Source organism: Schistocerca gregaria, chromosome 4, assembly GCF_023897955.1.
Source record: "Schistocerca gregaria isolate iqSchGreg1 chromosome 4, iqSchGreg1.2, whole genome shotgun sequence".
Lineage (NCBI taxonomy): Eukaryota > Metazoa > Arthropoda > Insecta > Orthoptera > Acrididae > Schistocerca > Schistocerca gregaria.
The window spans coordinates 459,437,663-459,456,915 of NC_064923.1; the positions used below are offsets into that span (position 1 = coordinate 459,437,663).

Consider the following 19,253-nt stretch of genomic DNA (forward strand, 5'->3'; position numbering starts at 1 on the left):
TCTGTGATGACGTAGATGACATCCCTATACTGGAAATTTAATTTTGTTTCAAAGATCAAGGGCATAAACATGTTACTTCATGAAACAAAAGAAGAATGAATGTTGGGAATAATCTGTTTCATTTATGACAGCACATTCCCCAGTTCCATAGGTGTGGTCCAAATCATGGTGAATTAGTTGATACCATGACACTAATCAAGGGAATCATTGATGAAGGAGAAATTAACACCAGTTCCTCTGACATTTTAGAACTTTCAGCAATATATTATGTAGAAATGTTGGCATCGAAGAATTACCATCCTAAATCCACGCACCATAGATTTTTAACAGCGCATAATACCATATCTTTTACCTAAATGGACCTGTCAATCTACAGTGCTCCTTTTTGCCACCTGTGAACTAAGTAATGTTTTAAGACAATACAGAGATCAGTCCCCAAGGCCAGACAAAATCCATAATCAAATACTTCAACATCCTGTTGAAAATAGTAAAAACTCTATTCTACAAATGATGAGTTACTGAGAACCATAAGGGCCTAAAACACATCATCATAGATATTGAGATATAGCATATATGTGTGCTCCGGACATCTGATGATCTTATGCTGAACCAGCTTGATATACATCTTTAGGTTCACACTGTACATGTGAACATTCGTGAAAAGCTGTCTCACCAATTTCTTGGCTCTTCATTTCCATATGGACCCAAAACACAAAGCATAAATTTATTGCTCTGCACTACTCAATTGTTATCGTGGGTTTTTAGTATCTACATCATGTACATAGCAATTCTTAGTTGAAGGTATATCAGCAGTTTTATCTGAACCTTAAGTCACAGAATGTCCTTAATGAAAATGATAATGAGGACCGCAAAGTGTTGAAATAGGTCATAATTGTGGGTGTAGTGCATTTATCATATGTTCTGTGTTTTCTAATTTTAGTTCCCATTGATTAAAACTTTTACATTTGTCAAAGGACACTACTGTCACTAACCTGTACCAGTATATGCAAATTTTATGGATTAACATTAGTAATAAATATAATCTGAAATATTAATTAATATTTTATAACGTAAAGTGGGTACATTATTTTTCCACAGGAAATACAGGATGTTGAGACATGGTTAAGAAATGATTCAGACCTATGAGACTGGTTTTTTGTTTACAGATTTGATTTTTCACGAACATCTATCTCTCTCAAAACTGTGAGTCTGTGCTTTAGGTCCTTATGGTTCTCAGGGCTTGAAATTTTTGATAAGACATGGCAAGACAGAGAATTTCTCTTACGATGGAGTGAGAGGGTATCACAGCACATATACCAAAAGCAGGACAAGACAAACAAATAACTAAAAGACTGATCAACCTAACAGGTAATTTGGAAAAATCGTTAGAAACTTTGTTTATTGTTCGAAATCTAGAAATCTCCTTTATTGATTCCAGTGTATATTCTGAAGATCTTTAACTACCACAGATCATTTCATATGATTGGAGTTTGTGATTTGAGAGTCCTTTGTGCACCACTACATATGGTCACAGTCTTTTTTTTTTATTTCTGCAAGGTGCACAATACAATGCGGTGGTCTCACATCTTTATCTCTTAGACTGTTGAGAGTCAGGGCTGGTTTGACCCGCAGTAACCAACACATACAGGAAAATGGAGCCCCACAAAGATCCGTTTTAAGTCCAAACTTTTTGCAATTGTAATAAATAGTATAGTAATATGATGAGACATGCATTCACACCAGCACTATGAGTATGTGATCTTTGTTAATATTATAGTTCCATATCATTCTGTACAGCAGAATGTCAACTGCAGACTGCTATACAGAAAATGCAAAAATCTGTATCTAAATCACGTGTCCTACAGTTTTGTAGAATGTGGTCTGCTCATCCTTACACAGAACTGTTCCTCAAAACGCAGTTACAGGAAAGAGGACACCAGTACGATTTTCTAGGATTTCTTTGTAATAATACAGGCATGCATGCGTGCGCACCCATAGTCACTGGCTGCCAAGACCAGACTGCGAGCAACAGCACATAATGGAAGAAGCAGTCTGGATTGTGGTGGTAAGGAGGAGGCTGGGGTGGGGCAGGGGAGGGATAGCAGGATTACGGTGGGGGATGGTAAAGTGCTACATACGGGAGCATACAGGAACAAGGTGGAGAAAGGGTAGGGCAGCTATGTGCATTTGGGATGTTAGATGGAGGGAAAGATCAAGGGGGAATGGCAGCAGTGGAAAAGGAGAGGAGTTACAAAGATTGTGGGTGCGTTGGTGGAAAGAGGGCTGTGTAGAGTTGGAACAGGGAAAGGGATGGGCAAGTAGGACAGTGACTGATGAAGATGAGGCCACGAGTATTAAGGGGACATATGATGTACTCCAGGGAGACTTCCCACCTACACAGTTCAGAAAAGCTGGTGTTGGCAGGAAGGATCCAGATGGCACAGGCTGTGAAGCAGTCATTAAACTGAAGACATTGTGTTGGGCAACATGCTCAGCAAGTGGGTGGTTCAGCTGTTTCTTGGCCACAGTTTGTCAGTGACCATTCGTGCAGACAGACACAGTATGCGGCACAGTGGTTACAGCTTAGCTTGTGGATCACATGACTGTTTTCACAGGTAGCCCTGCCTCTGATGGGATAGGTGATGCTTGTGGCTGAACTGGAGTAGGTGGTGGTGGTGGTGGTGGTGGTGGTGGTGGTGGTGGGAGGAGGATGTTTGGGACAGGTCTTGCCTCTACTACAATATTACAGGGACGTGAACCATGAGGCAGTGGATTAGGAGAAGGGGTTGTCTAGGGATGGCTGAGGATATCGTGTAGGTTCAGTGGGTGGCAGAGTACCATTGTGGGAGGGGTGGGAAAGAGAATGGATAGAATATTTCTCATTTCAGAACTTGATTAGAGGTAGTTGAAATTCTGACAGAGTCTGTGGTTCAGTTGTTGCAGTCCTGGATGGTACAGAGTCACGAGTGAAATTCTCCTCTTGCTGGATGTTGGAACTTTGGGAAATGGGGGGGGGGGGGGGGGGGCAGAGGGCTTTAGAGGTAAGACTCAGCTCTTTTTCTATACAAGGCAGGGAGGGTAATTACGGTCTGTGATAGCACATAATTGAGATCCTTGGTATATTTCAAGAGGAAGAGCTCATCACTACAGTATTCTGCCGCCCACCGAACCTACACAATATCCTCGTCCATCCCTACACAACCTCTTCTACCAACCTGTTGTCTCACGGCTCATATCCCTTTAATAGACCTAGATGCAAGACCTGTCCCATACATCCTCCTCCCACCACCACATACTCCAGTCCAGTCACAAACATCGCCTATCTCGTCAAAGGCAGGGCTACCGGTGAAACCAGTCAGGTGATCTACAAGCTAAGCTGCAGCTACTGTGCTGCACTCTACATGGGCATCACAACCAACGAGCTGTCTGTCCACATGAATGGCCACTAACAAACTGTGGTCATAAACAGCTGGACCACCCAGTTGCTGAACATGCTGCCCAACACAATGTGCTTAACTTCAATGACTGCTTCGCAGCCTGTGCCATCTGGATCCTTCGTACCAACATCAGCTTTTCTGAATTGCACCAGTGGAAACTTCTGTCAGTATATTCTACATTCCCTTAACCCTCCCTGTGTCGCCCGTTGTTAGTCATTGACCTACTGCCACCTACCCCCTTCCCTGCTCCCACTCCAGCACTACACAGCCCCCTTTCCACGAGTGAGCACACAGTCTTTTTACTTCTCTCCTTGTCCACGACCTCTCCCCTCCCTTCCCCCTCACTCCTTACTCCCCCCCCCCCCCCCCGCCAAATTGCGCTCTGTATAACCTCCAGACTACACCTAGCTGCCCTACGCCATCTCTCCACCTCGTCTCTTCATGTTTCCACAAGTAGACCTTTGCCATTCTCCACCCCTACCCTGCTATACCTTCCCCTCTCCACCCCGGCCTCCTCCTTATGCCACCACCCAGATAGCTTTATCTGCGACTCAACGTCTCCATTGTATGACGAGTACCAATCTACCCTTTTCATAATATTGTCATTATTCCATCCTGGGTGTTCCATTGTTTGATTTTACATTGTTACCATATACACAACAACTCAAGACTTGCTGCATGAAAAAACAACTCTCCCTTTGACAAACTGCCTGTTGGATTCTGTCTGTAGTTCTTCAGCCAATGTTCATCTGATGTTTTTATGTGACGTTTCGCCAGCACGAGTGGCTGGCATTGTAAAATTTCATCCTTCATTGCCAGTGGTGGACTGGAGCCAATCTTCCAGCCGCAGACTATATATACCTGGAATGCCAACGTCTAAGGGCTTCTCTGCGGTCATTTCCATTGCAATTCTCTTTCTACCTGCGATGGTCATTCGCAGTAGCACGGAAACCCAGGATCCATTTATCAATTTACCTTGAGGCTTTCTTCTTTCTTGTTGCAGCTATTCTTGTGTTTGTGTATTTATATAGCTTTTCTGAACAGATGGGTCTGATAGCTCTTCTCTACAGCGAGAACTTCAGTGTCAGCAAATGTTACTGCGTGGGCGGTCTTTCACAGTGCGTGCTCTGCCACGACCAATTTGTCCATCTGCTCCAACTTGCAATGTCACTTATGTTCTGTGATCCTGTTGTTGTTTGATTGTCCAGTCATTCCAGCTTTTCTGCATGTTGATCATCTTTGTTGGTTTGTAAATATCTCTACGCTTCTTTGTGCGATATACGGCCAGTTCTGTCCACTACTCTGAGAATGTATGACAGGAAGGCAATACCCAATATTTCTTTTCCTGATTTGTCACTTTGTCGAGTGTTTGGCCCTGTTGTACTATTAATATAGCTTGTAGAGTACCCGTTGGTCCCCAGAAAACTTTCCAAGTGTTGCATTTCGCGTCTGAGGTGCTCTGGCTCACATATTCGTCTTGCTCATGTCACAAGTGTATTAATCACAAATGCCTTATAGTTCTAGCAGGTTGCACGAAATCATTGTGAATTATGGTTTGAAAAGTGGTACTTTCAAAGTAAATTTCCTTCTATGGAAAAAAAGACCGCCCACGCAGTAACATTTTTAAGGTCGATATTATATGGAAAGCTTAGCTTTTCTTGTAGCTATACTGTATGTGTATTAATTTAAACCATTAACTTCTCTTGTTTGTGTGTTCACACTACTTAATAGTGATCTTGCTATTAGTTGACTGCATCATGTGTTCTCTTGATTTAAATTCTTTGTAAGCTACCATGCTGCATTTGTTGGTTTTTGTATTTACACTTTCATAATACAATAATATCCAATGTACACATTGCCACACATCAAAGGTCCTTCAAAACGCATTGCTTTATACTAGGTTTCATTTCCTGAAGTGCCAGGAAGTTCTATGCCAGTGTATAAAACATTTACCATGCAAAGGATTGATAAGTTTTTCAGCTCCATGAGAAAGTACATTATTGCTGTACACAGAAAAAATGTATGAGGTGTGTTCAAAAAGTAAGGTTACTATATTTTTATGAAAAAAAATTTATTTATTCATCAATATTCATGTTGTTCCCTTCAAAGTAATCCCAGTCATATACAAATACACTTGTGCCAACGCTTCTTCCAATCCTCAAAGCACTTCTCATAAGCAGTTTTTAGTGCAGCCTTGAGTATTTCCGCTGATGCAGTTTTTATATCTTCAGTCATTGAAAATATTCGTCCTTTAATAGATCTCTTCAGTTTTGGGAACAGGAAAATGTCGCAGTGGGCCAAATCCAGTGAATATCGTGGCTGAGGCATGATTTTCATGTTGTTTTTGGCCAAAAAATCCCTCACAAGCAACAATGAATGAGCAGGTGCATTGTCATTATGCAAAAGCCATGGATTGTTTTTCCACTATTCCAGACTTTTTTGCATATTGGTTCTTGCAAACAATGCATAACGTCAAGGTAATACTCCTTATTGACCGTATGACCTTGAGGCAAAAATTCATGATCCACTAGATCATGGTAATTGAAGAAAAAAAGAAAGAAAAAAAACTGTGAGCAAAACTTTGACATTTGATCGAACTTGGCATGTTTTTTTCGGTCTTGGTTCTCTGTGGTGCCTCCATTGGAACGATTGGGCTTTAGTTTCGATGTCTTAACCATAAACCCATGTTTCGTTACCATTTATGACCTTTCTGAGCAAATCAGGATTATCATTGACATCATTAAAGAGCTCCTGAGCGATGCTCATGTGACGGTTTTCTGATCACAATTGAGAAGTGTTGGAACAAACTTCGCTGACACGTGTCTCATGCCCAGAAAATCTGAAAAAATTGCATGTCACGAGCTGACCATCCTCAGCAACTTCTCTTACAGTAATTTGCTGATTTTCCAAAGCAATTTTCTTCATAGCGTTGATGTTATCATCTGTTGTGGATGTGCTGGGGCATTTAGAGCAAGGTTCGTCATTGGCATCTTTTCGGCCATCTTGGAAGAGCTTATATCACTTGTAAAAAATTTTTGTTTTGTTTAGAGTAGACTCATCATATGCCACTTTCAACATTTTAAGTGTTTTAGAGCACTTGATTCCATTTTTCACATAAAATCTGATGCAAATTCTTTGCTCCATTTTTTTATAATAATCAAAAATTGTCGAGCACACTAAAACACGTCTAACCTTTCTGTCTGTCAAAAACAAATGAAGTATGCTGTACACTTGAAACTACGAACATATCTTCAGGAAATGTGTACCAACATAAAAAGAAAATCAATAATCGAATGTACGTTACCTGTGCAGTGTGAAAAGTCACCTTACTTTTCGACCAGCCCTCGTATTTACACCCAGAGTGTAGTGTATTTTCACTTGAGGAAAATGTATTTTTAACCAAAAATCTGGGAAAGTCTGGGAGATTTTTTTATTATTATTTTGTCATTATATACACCCAGGATGGACCTAGGACACCACCTGTCAGAGATTCTAATGGATAATGAAAAAATTATAAGCCAAGTGCTATGCTTTATATGAAGAAGTGATTTTACAGAGTTTAAAGACAACACTTATATGACAGCTTAGAGGGTCAGCCTAGGGGGCGGAGGTGGAAGGGTGGGAGTCTTGCTGTTGATATTCTCCTCGAGGCATCACCTAATCCATACTTTGTACCTGATGCTGCCATAGGTGACAAAATATCTATCTCTGAACATATGATTCCAAATACATACAGCTGGTTGTGATTTTAACTGTTGCACATTTTCCTTATTCTATGAGGTGCATTCAAGTTCTAAGGCCTCCGATTTTTTTTCTAATTAACTACTCACCCGAAATCGATGAAACTGGCATTACTTCTCGACGTAATCGCCCTGCAGACTTACACATTTTTCACAACGCCGACGCCATGATTCCATGGCAGCGGCGAAGGATTCTTTAGGAGTCTGTTTTGACCACTGGAAAATCGCTGAGGCAATAGCAGCACGGCTGGTGAATGTGCGGCGGCGTAGAGTGTCTTTCATTGCCGGAAAAAGCCAAAAGTCACTAGGAGCCAGGTCAGGTGAGTAGGGAGCATGAGGAATCACTTCAAAGTTGTTATCACGAAGAAACTGTTGTGTAACGTTAGCTCGATGTGCGGGTGCGTTGTCTTGGTGAAACAGCACACGCGCAGCCCTTCCCGGACGTTTTTGTTGCAGTGCAGGAAGGAATTTGTTCTTCAAAACATTTTCGTAGGATGCACCTGTTACCGTAGTGCCCTATGGAATGCAATGGGTAAGGATTATGCCCTCACTGTCCCAGAACATGGACACCATCATTTTTTCAGCACTGGCGGTTACCCGAAATTTTTTTGGTGGCAGTGAATCTGTGTGCTTCCATTGAGCTGACTGGCACTTTGTTTCTGGATTGTAAAATGGCATCCATGTCTCATCCATTGTCACAACTGATGAAAAGAAAGTCCCATTCATGCTGTTGTTGAATGTCAACATTGCTTGGCAACATGCCACACGGGCAGCCATGTGGTCGTCCGTCAGCATTCGTGCCACCCACCTGGATGACACTTTTTGCATTTTCAGGTCGTCATGCAGGATTGTGTGCACAGAACCCACAGAAATGCCAACTCTGGAGGCGATCTGTTCAACAGTCATTCAGCGATCCCCCAAAACAATTCTTTCCACTTTCTCGATCATGTTGTCCGACCGGCTTGTGCGAGCCCGAGGTTGTTTCGGTTTGTTGTCACATGATGTTCTGCCTTCATTAAACTGTCGCACCCACGAACGCACTTTTGACACATCCATAACTCCATCACCACATGTCTCCTTCAGCTGTTTCAATTGGTTTCACACCACGCAAATTCAGAAAACGAATGATTGCACGCTGTTCAAGTAAGGAAAACATCGCCATTTTAAGTATTTAAAACAGTTCTCATTCTCGCCGCTGGCGGTAAAATTCCATCTGCCGTACGGTGCTGCCATCTCTGGGATGTATTGACATTGAATGCGGCCTCATTTTAAAACAATGCGCATGTTTCTATCTCTTTCCAGTTCGGAGAAAAAAAATCGGAGGCCTTAGAACTTGAATGCACCTCGTATTTTCGACAGTTGAATTTTAGTTGGCTAGTTATCCATATATGTACCTAGTACAAAACATACAATGGTTTTGTTACTCTCGAAAAGAGAGGAGGAGGAAAAAGCAGCTCATACCTTCATCTTCGGACGCCATGAGATGATAGTGACTAATAACTATGTAGTCGAGTCTGTTTACATTTACAATTGTGACCTACAGCAGCAAGATTTGGCATATAGGACCAGAACATTGATGACGAAGAATATATTGCATCAAGCATGTTCTTGTATCAGTATTGTGATGTGCCACACAATTGTAATGTTGCTCAGACAATTGGGTGGAAGAATGTAAGTTGCTTGATGTACATAAAGGTGTCTCTCTTTGTTTCATTTTTATTGCTCTTCAGAGTGTGGTAGTTATTTTTAACACAACTTGTGTGTATGATAGGGAAACCTGACATGGTATGTTGACTAGAAAGCTGATTTGTATAGACAGATAACCTGTAGTAACAAACTGTGTTATCCTGGTGCAGAATGGCTACAAAAAAGGTAGTATTGTGTGTATTAATATAATTTCCTGTGTATCAGAATTCCATATGTTTGAAACAGCTTTCTCACATTTACTAAGAGAACACAACGCTTTAGAACTTTTGGTTTTCATTCACTATTTAATAAAGGACCCCCCCCCCCCCCCTCACCTGCATCCCTCCAACCCCTGTGCTTTTGTGCTTAGTTGTTATTCCCTATTTTATTCAAGGGATTGTGTTCTGATCACTTGCCTCTTACATCTCCTATTTCCCCTTACATACATAATTTCATTTTATGGATTCATAATCATTTTGATCTTCTCAAAGTGTTAGTACTTCCTCACCACTTTCTGCACCTTTAGACTCATTTCTGACATTTCCATTTCTAACTTCTTTTTATACTCCACATTTTTCAAACCCTGTTTTTTACCACCAAGCCTAGAATTGTCTTCTTTAAAATGGTGTCTGGCATTCACATCTTCAAGTTTTTATTTGGATTTTTTTTTATTTTAAAATTCAGTTTTATGTGTCCTTTGTAGGTTGTTCTGTTTAGATTTTCTACTTGTTTCTTGCTGTTGCAGCATAGAGTAAACTGTCACTTTTTATTATAATGTATGTGATTGTAGAACTGATTTTTTGTGTGTATAATATACAGCTATTGAAAATTCATGAAGAATCTTCACTGTTGTTGTTTCTTGAAATTATGTAAATGCATTGCTTGAATTCTTTATGTACTAAAAGCTTACAGCAATTTTTGTTTGTTATGTACTAAGTAACCTTGTCTCAATTTTAGGTCATGACCAAGAGTTAACACATACTTCATCACATCACTCCAATCGTCTTGTTGTCACATCATCAAGGGACACAACATTTCGACTGTGGGATTTCAGAGAACCAATTCATTCAGTCTCTGTTTTTCAAGGACACACAGAGTAAGCGATACTTGTAAAATTCTTCTTCTTTGTCTGCAAATAAGTCATGATGGAAATTGGTATTGTGACTGCCTTAATTTTCAAGTAGTGCATGCCATCTGAAGTGGGTACTCTGGGAACCTAATGTTGTCAAGAGAAGTTGCAGACTTGTGCCCTATGCCCAAAATAGGTTAGAGTTACCTTAAGCGTCCCCTCGTATTTTATGGTTGTTGTACAAAGATTTTGTAACTTACCAAACAAAAGCGTTGGTATGTTGATAGAGACTAACACACACACACACACACACACACACACACACACACACACACACAGACAAAAGCAGACAATTGTAAAGGCAAAGAGTTTGGGCAGAGATGTCAGTCAAGGCGGAAGTACAGAGGCAAAGATGTTGTTGAAAGACAGGTGAGGTATGAGCGGCGGCAACTTGAAATTAGCGGAGGTTGAGGCCTGGCGGATAATGAGAAGAGAGGATATACTGAAGGGCAAGTTCCCATCTCCGGTGTTCTGACAGGTTGGTGTTAGTGGGAAGTATCCAGATAACCCGGACGGTGTAACATTGTGCCAAGATGTGCTGGCAGTGCACCAAGTCATGTTTAACCACAGGGTAATCCTCATTACCAACAAACACTGTCTGCCTGTGTCCATTCATGCGAATGGACAGTTTGTTGCTGGTCATTCCCATATAGAAGGCTTCACAGTGTAGGCAGGTCAGTTGTTAAATCATTTGGATGCTTTCACATGTGGCTCTGCCTTTGATCGTGTACACCTTCCAGGTTACAGAACTGGAGTAGGTGGTGGTGGGAGGGTGCATGGAACAGGTTTTACACCAGGGACGGTTACAAGGGTAGGAGCCAGAGGGTAGGGAAGGTGGTGTGGGGATTTCATAGGGATGAACCAAGAGTTTACGAAGCTTAGGTGGATGGCGGAAAGACACTCTTGGTGAAGTGGGGAGGATTTCATGAAGGATGGATCTCATTTCAGGGCAGGATTTGAGGAAGTCGTATCCCTGCTGGAGAGCCACATTCAGAGGATGTGCGGAATATTTGTGTATACAAGGCCTCACTGCGATTGAGCACTTCCTTTCACGTCGATCACCTGCCACCCTACCTAAAACCTCTTTCCTCATTACCTTAGCCAGCTTCATCCTGACTCGCAACTTCTTCACTTTTGAAGGCCAAACATACCAACAATTAAAGGAAACAGCCATGAGTACCAGGATGGACCCCTCATACTCCAACCTATTCATGGGTCGCTTAGAGGAAGTCTTCTTGGCTACCCAGGCATGCCAACCCAAAGTTTGGTACAGATTTATTGATGACATCTTCATGATCTGGACTCACAGTGAAGAACTACTCCAGAATTTCCTCTCCATTCCCAACTCCTTTTGTTCCATCAGATTCACCTTGTCCTACTCCAAATCCCATGCCAGTTTCCTTGACGTTGACCTCCATCTGTCAAATGGCCAGCTTCACACGTCCGTCCACATCAAACCTACCAACAAGCAACAGTACCTCCATTATGACAGCTGCCACCTATTCCACATCAAACAGTCCCTTCCCTACAGCCTAGGTCTTCGTGGCAAACGAATCTGCTCCAGTCCAGAATCCCTGAACCATTACACCAACAAGCTGAAAACAGCTTTCGCATCCCGCAACTACCCTCCCGACCTGGTACAGAAGCAAATTACCAGAGCCACTTCCTCATCCCCTAAACCCAGAACTTCCCACAGAAGAATCCCAAAAGTGCCCCGCTTGTGGCAGAATACTTTCTGGGACTGGATCAGACTCTGAATGTGTTCCTCAAATCCTGCCCTGAAATGAGATCCATCCTTCATGAAATCCTCCCCACTCAACCAAGAGTGTCTTTTCGCCGTCCACCTAACCTTCGTAACCTCTTGGTTCAACCCTATGAAATCCCCACACCACCTTCCCTACCCTCTGGCTCCTACCTTTGTAACTGCCCCTGGTGTAAAACCTGTCCCATGCACCCTCCCACCACCACCACCACCACCACCACCACCACCACCTACTCAAGTCCTGTAACCCAGAAGGTGTACACGATCAAAGACAGAGCCACGTCTTTAAGCACCCACGCGATTTACCAACTGATCTGCCTACACTGTGAAGCTTTCTATGTGGGAATGAGCAGCAACAAACTGTCCATTTGCATGAATGGACACAGGCAGACAGTGTTTGTTGGTAATGAGGACCACCCTTTGGCTAAACATGCCTTGGTGCACTGCCAGCACATCTTGGCACAATGTTACACCGTCCAGGTTATCTGGATACTTCCCACTAACACCAACCTGTCAGAACTCCGGAGATGGGAACTTGCCCTTCAGTATATCCTCTCTTCTCGTTACCCACCAGGCCTCAACCGCCGCTAATTTCAAGTTGCCGCCGCTCATACCTCACCTGTCTTTCAACAACATCTTTGCCTCTGTACTTCCGCCTTGACTGACATCTCTGCCCAAACTCTTTGCCTTTACAAATGTCTGCTTTTGTCTGTGTATGTGCCGATGTGTGTGTTTGTGTGTGTGTGTGTGTGTGTGTGTGTGTGTGTGTGTGTGTGTGTGTGTGTGTGCGTGCGCGCGTGTGTGTATACCTGTCACTTTTCCCCCTAAGGTATGTCTTTCCGCTCCCGGGATTGGAATGACTCCTTACCCTCTCCCTTAAAATCCACATCCTTTCATATTTCACTCTCCTTCCCTCTTTCCTGATGAAGCAACCGTTGGTTGCGAAAGCTTGAATTTTGTGTGTGTGTTGGTTTGTGTTTGTTTGTGTGTATATCAACATGCCAGCACTTTCGTATGGTAAGTCACATCATCTTTGTTTTTAGACACACACACACACACACACACACACACAAAATGTGACAGTACTCATCACAGATATCTTCAATAGGTAATGCAGTATTTTTGAACTTTCCATAAAATTTTAGTTCTTTGCTAAAGAAAAGTGTGTTAAATGTGGAGCGAATTTTAGTGTTTTTATGAAATCTTAAATGGCACATCTATTTGCAAAGCAGGACTCATGTGTCATAATGAGTTATATGAAATATGAAGTCATTGTTTCCAAGACGTCAGACTGTGCTACATAAAATTCTGAGGAGAGCACTATCACACTTGGACCTATGGAGTATGTCCATTGATTGTGCTAGCAAGCTGTTTACTGCTTTTACATTTATTATACTTTTTTGTTTCAACCTGTCTGGTTTATCCTCTTGGTTTTTGATCCTTTCACTGTCTATTTATGGTTGATTTGGAAATCGTGTACTAATTGCTGTATTTTAAGTTGTTTCCCATCATCTTTTTCTCTGTGTCCCAACTTTGTGCCCTCATTTTTTTTATCATCATCCTTTACTTGCTTCGTAATATTGCCTTTGGTGTTACATATGACTTGTTTTTTGACAATGTTTGGCATGTAAAAAGAAGGCTAAGTTGTGCCAAGGTTCTGGTTTTTGTTTTTGGAGTTCCTGTATTGGTATTGCGTAAGACTGTTTCCAAATTGAAGGAAGTAAAGGTCATACCACCACCAAAACGGCCTTGCCTGATAAAGAATGATTGGGTTTACTTATTTCTTATAATTACCTGCTCCAAATGTTGTACTATGGTATATGGCCACCAATAAATTTAAAAAAGGAACATTATTTGAACTTACCTTGTTTTATCTTACTGGAAGCCTTTCGTCTAATAACAGGCTCCCCCTTCCCTTACAGCATTTGCTAATCAGTGGTCTCATATTTAGCAATCAATCACTCCTTCTCATTCTTCTTCTGCCTCCATGTCAGTCATGCAAGCCAAAAGTGGAAGCCACAGAAACAAGCACTGCAAAAGTAGTGCTTCACTAATGATCAGTGAAACCATTTCGGGCATTAATGGATCTGTAGCAACAAAGTCTGGAATACCCAGGACTGACTCAATCACCAAATAGATAGTTGGGAAGTAAGTAATAAAGAGTGGTCCAAAAAAATGTATCCACTGTTTAAAAGTCCATAACTTGCTAACTATTTGACGGGGTTGTCTCATGTTTGGTGAAAGTTTAGCTTAAAGTCCAACTTAAAGATATCACTGTAGGTGTTCGAAATTATCACCATTAACATCCATACACAAACGATGCCGCCCAACTGAAGCACGAACTACTGACTGCAACGTGTTGAGTTGGATATTTGCTTATGAATGTGTGATGGATTCTCGAAGTCCAGAGGAGCAAGGTCTGGGGAACGTGATGGATACTCCACAGCACCTCTACGGCCTATCCATCTTCCTGGTAGATTTTCATTGAGATGCGCCGTAACACGATTTTGGTAGTGGGCTGGGGCACCATCTTGTTTAAAGTAAACTCTTCCGTCTCCATACAAGTCTCGGATGGCAGGTAAAATGGATGTCTGAAGCTTCTGAATGTACACTTCACCGGTAACCGTGCCTGTGGAAGATGGATAGGCCATAGAGGTGCTGTGGAGTATCCACCATGTTCCGCAGACCTAACTCCTCTGGACTTTTACCCGTGGGGAACACCAAAGGACGTTGTTTATCAACAAAAATCACGCTCATTGGATGATCTTTGAGAATTCACCGTACTTTCGTGCGCAAATATCCAGCTGAACACGTTGCAGTCAGTTGTTCTTGCTGCAGCTCGGCGGCATATTTTGTGTGTGGATGTTAATGGTAACCATTTTGAACACCTACAGTCATATCTTTAAGTTGGACTTTAACCTACACTTTCACCAAAAATGAGACAACTCCATCAATTAATTTGCCAGTTATGGACTTTTAAACAGTGGTTACATTTTTTTGGGCCCCTCTGTATTTTTCAGAGTACTGTCATATTTGGGATAGTTAAAATTGACTAATGGACATAATAATTATGATATGATGGAGGGAGTCCCTGCCTTTGCAGAAGCGGACCCTTTGGAATTAATGAACAGGGTAGTACAGTACAGTACTTAATACGTTTTATAGAATAGTGCTGCAAGCAGGGTGTAATCAAATCATGCTAGTTGGTCACTAATGTGTGAGCTTTTCTTCCTGTGCATCCTCATATGCTACTGCTGTTCCACCTCTGATTATGTCTTACTACGAAAGAGGACATCTAAGTGGGATTTTGCCAATGAATTAAACTAACTCTTTGTTGTAATTGCTGCTGTTAGGCTTATAAAGTCGATTTCCATATTAGTTTGTTCATGATAAACCTCTATGCAGTATAATGACAATGAAACTCCTACCCCTTTCCCTGTTCGCTTTCCAGCACTGCACAGACCTCTATTCCACCCATGCACACACAGTCTTTTTACTTCTCTCCTTTTCCCTTTTCTGCCCCTCGCCCCCTCCTGCCCCCACTCTACGTCTAACCTCCCAAATGCACCTAGCCGCTCTACCCCCTCTCCGAATCATCCCTGTGTGTTCCCACAAGCAGCACTTTACTGTCCCCCACCCCTACACTGCTACTATCCCTCCCCTCTCAGCCTCCTCCTTAACCCTACCACTCAGATTGCTTCTCCCATCATGTGCAGTTTCTTGCAGTCTGGCCAGCCAGAGACCATGTGTGTGTGTGTGTGTGTGTGTGTGTGTGTGTGTGTGTGTGTGTGTGTTTAAAATCAGCAGGTGGTTTTTCGGCCAAAAGCTTATTTGCTTACTTAGCAGTCTTTCTGCTATGCCTGTCTGTGGCTGAATATTTCCACTATATTGTGAGTAGCAATCTATCATTGTGTAATATTGTCATTATTCCATCCTGGATTTTCCATTATTTGATTTTGTCTATGCTGTGTAATGTATGTCCATTCCAAAATTACTTGACTACTTCTTCTATACATTATATCATTGATACTAGGTGTGTTGAGTGACTAATTTATAAACACTGAAAAAGGTGTGGATTAAAACTAGATAATTTAGCTGATCCGTCTTTTTGGAACTTGCCAGCTTTTTAAGTATCACATAATCCATGACTACAAATACCTCTGCATCACTCAATAACAGGGAAAGACAATGTACATTCAGATATTTATGATTTGTTTCACCAGTGAAAGCCGGTGGAAATAATTTCTGTTAGGAGAGGCACACAGCAGTCAATTGAAATGCCCTATTAATAATAATAATAATAACAATAACAACTAAAGGGATTGCAGCTGACTGCTTCGTGCCTCCCCTTCCTTATAGTCTACAGTTGCTGTGTAGCACGGTTCCTGATGGAATCAAAGTTGGTTAAAATTTCATCCTAGTCACAAAAAAATCGCAGGCGGCTGAAAATTTATTTCATAACATATCTTTACATGCTGAATTCAGGTTGTATAACCAATTTGCTGAACAATTTTTTTTTATCACCTTTGAATTTTTGATTTTTGAAAAAAAAAATCATTATTTTTGAAACCTATACGTGGAGTTGTTGGTTATCATGGAATGTATTTAAGAAAATGATTTGAATCAAAATTTTTTAAAATTGACATACGCATAGTTTTTTTTTGTTTTCTTTAGGCCATTGTAGTTTTTTTTTTTTCCAATGAAATTGATGTATTGTTATCTTTCTAACATTATATACATACAAAAAGTGTAAATGAATTATAAAAATTTGTACTTATAATACATGACAAGAACTGAGCATAAAGTAGAATTAATAAGACATTATACAAAGGTTGGCCCAATAGGAAGGAAAAGTAAATAAAAAAAATGACTTGATACATTTGAAAATTGTATTCTTTATTTTCAATTTACAAATTACATCACATATTTCCATCTCCGCAGCATCCACATGGATGGGTCATAGAGTATAGTTGGCCACGCGGTGTGAAAATGGATCATTTCTGGCCACCAGGCATCACACTGACGTCAATTGCATCGCGTTAGAGTTGGTAGATTGCAGGAGTGTTAATGCTAGAGAGAGAGAGAGAGAGAGAGAGAGAGAGAGAGAGAGAGAGAGTGTGTGTGTGTGTGTGTGTGTGTGTGTGTGTGTGTGTGAATAAAGTTACGTAAAGTAACTGAATAGTGTTCAAATGTTGGTCCTGCTTGACCTAAGAACCTCACACCCTGCTGCCATCCATTCTGGATTAGAAACCTTAATAGATATTTGCTTTCTAGTTCACAACTGAGTTCACTGTGAACATAAATCAGCAGGTCTGAAGAGAAAGAAGAAGAAGAAAAAGAAAGAGGTGATGAAACAAATTTTGTTTAGCAAATTGGGTTTACCCACTGAATTCAGCATGCCAAGATATGGTATGAAATAAATTTTCAGCACATTGTGATTGTTTTACTACCGGGTTTAAATTTCACCAGTACCTCCACTTAACTGATTGAATGTTGTTGATGTAGAATTATTACTATTGTGGTTAGCAGGAGAGCCAACCGTGTTTTTCTAAAGGAGGCCGAAATGCACGCGTCTCAGCTCACACAGGCTGGCATGAGGTCTGCAACATGACAAGGGAATTAGAATTGAGAAAAATGGACGTAGCTGGTGGAATACTTAACTTTAATCCATTAATGGAGAACGTCGCTCTTTAAGGTACATGATTCACAATATCAATAGTACGGATACTGGCGCCTTGCTAGGTCGTAGCAAATAACGCAGCTGAAGGCTATGCTAACTATTTTCTCGGCAAATGAGAGCGTAGAAGTCAGTGAACCATCGCTAGCAAAGTCGGCTGTACAACTGGGGGCGAGTGCTAGGAAGTCTCTCTAGACCTGCCGTGTGGCAGTGCTCGGTTTGCAACCACTGATAGTGGCGACACGCGGGTCCGACGTATACTACCGGACCGCGGCCGATTTAAAGGCTACCACCTAGCAAGTGTGGTGGCTGGCGGTGACACCACAATTACGACAAGATTATATAATATTGATCTTTCTTTTTCTACAGGACTGTTACTTCTGCAGTATTTACACGTGAGGACAAAGTTGTTTCTGGTTCAGATGACAGGAGTGTAAAAGTATGGGACTTAAGAAATATGCGATCACCCCTTGCAACTGTACGTGCTGACTCAGCTGTAAATCGTTTGGCAGTATCTGCTGGAGGTGTTGTTGCAATACCACATGACAACCGACAAGTACGTTTATTCGACTTGAATGGTCAGCGAGTTGCTAGGTTACCACGCACGAGTCACAAGGTAAGATGAATGAGAATTACCTATTTTATATTGCATTTAATAATTCAATTAGGAAAGTGTATTAGCGGTGACAGAGTTAATGTTATTCAGTGTTTCCTTTCAGTTGCAGCTTGTTTTTTTGTATTGGACATTACAAAATTTCATTCCAGGAAAGGTGAAGTTGAAAATACTAATTTTTTAAAAATTTGTTTAGTGAGGTTATTGTTGCCACATAATTGGAAATCAGTACCTCTCATCATATTTTATTTTGTGACTAATAATTTTTGGCAGTATATGAACAATGAATCGTATAATGTCATGTTTTGTTATTGTTCTGGTTGGTGTTGTTATTTCATGCTCATGTTAAGTTAAACTGGCTCAATATGAGCCTTTATCAAAGTTCCTGGTGTTCAACATTAGGAGGATAATATACTACTCTTACATATGCATAGTTGTCCCTGTCATTCCAGCCAGTTCCATGTGTGTTATATGCAGATGAATGAGGAGTTTTCACATTTGGAGCGTGCCGGTCGGTGTGGCCGTGCGGTTCTAGGCGCTTCAGTCTGGAACCGCGTGATCGCTACGATCGCAGGTTCGAATCCTCCCTTGGGCATGGATGTGCATGATGTCCTTAGGTTAGTTAGGTTTAAGTAGTTCTAAGTTCTAGGGGACTGATGACCTCAGAAGTTAACTCCCATAGTGCTCAGTGCCATTTGAACAATTTAAACATTTGGAGCTTAGGAAAATAGTACAGTACACCTTTATTACCAAAATTGTTTAATTGCAGTAACATTGTGGTTTTTCACTAAGCTGAATTAGAGTGTGTTTTTGAGACAGGAGTAATCTGTATTCTCCTTGTTTTGGTGGAAAGAATCCAAATCTAAAGGTTATACTTCTTATGAGATTGTATGGAATGGGAGCATGGGGCGAGAAATTTGTTGAAGATGTCATTCCAGTATATGCCCCTTGAACAATGTCACGTGCTGGAAAGATGTTCTCCACTCTTTTTGTTTTGTAGATTCAATGTGTAACTGTTCAGATTTGCACGTTACCTACTTATTACTCACAAAGATACAAACTCTAATGATCAACAAAACCAAACAACAGTCCAATGGAAATCATTCCTTCTTTGTGAACATAGTTTCCCCATGGACATATAAAATTGCTGTGCATTACATAGCTCCTCTAGTGCCCCATTTGTCTTGTTGGCAGGAAAAATGTCAAATT

At 41.2% G+C, this 19,253-nt stretch overlaps 1 protein-coding gene across 3 annotated transcripts in view; it reads left to right on the top strand.

The window, feature by feature from the left end:
* The window catches only part of LOC126266612 (WD repeat-containing protein 37), a 110,713-nt gene that overhangs the window by 86,403 nt on the left and 5,057 nt on the right, over positions 1–19,253 (top strand). For all 3 annotated transcript variants that reach the window (XM_049970955.1, XM_049970954.1, XM_049970953.1), the window contains 2 exons: positions 9,821–9,959; positions 17,801–18,047. In XM_049970955.1, the coding sequence (XP_049826912.1) occupies positions 9,821–9,959; positions 17,801–18,047 (386 nt within the window). The remainder of the gene's footprint in view (positions 1–9,820; positions 9,960–17,800; positions 18,048–19,253) is intronic.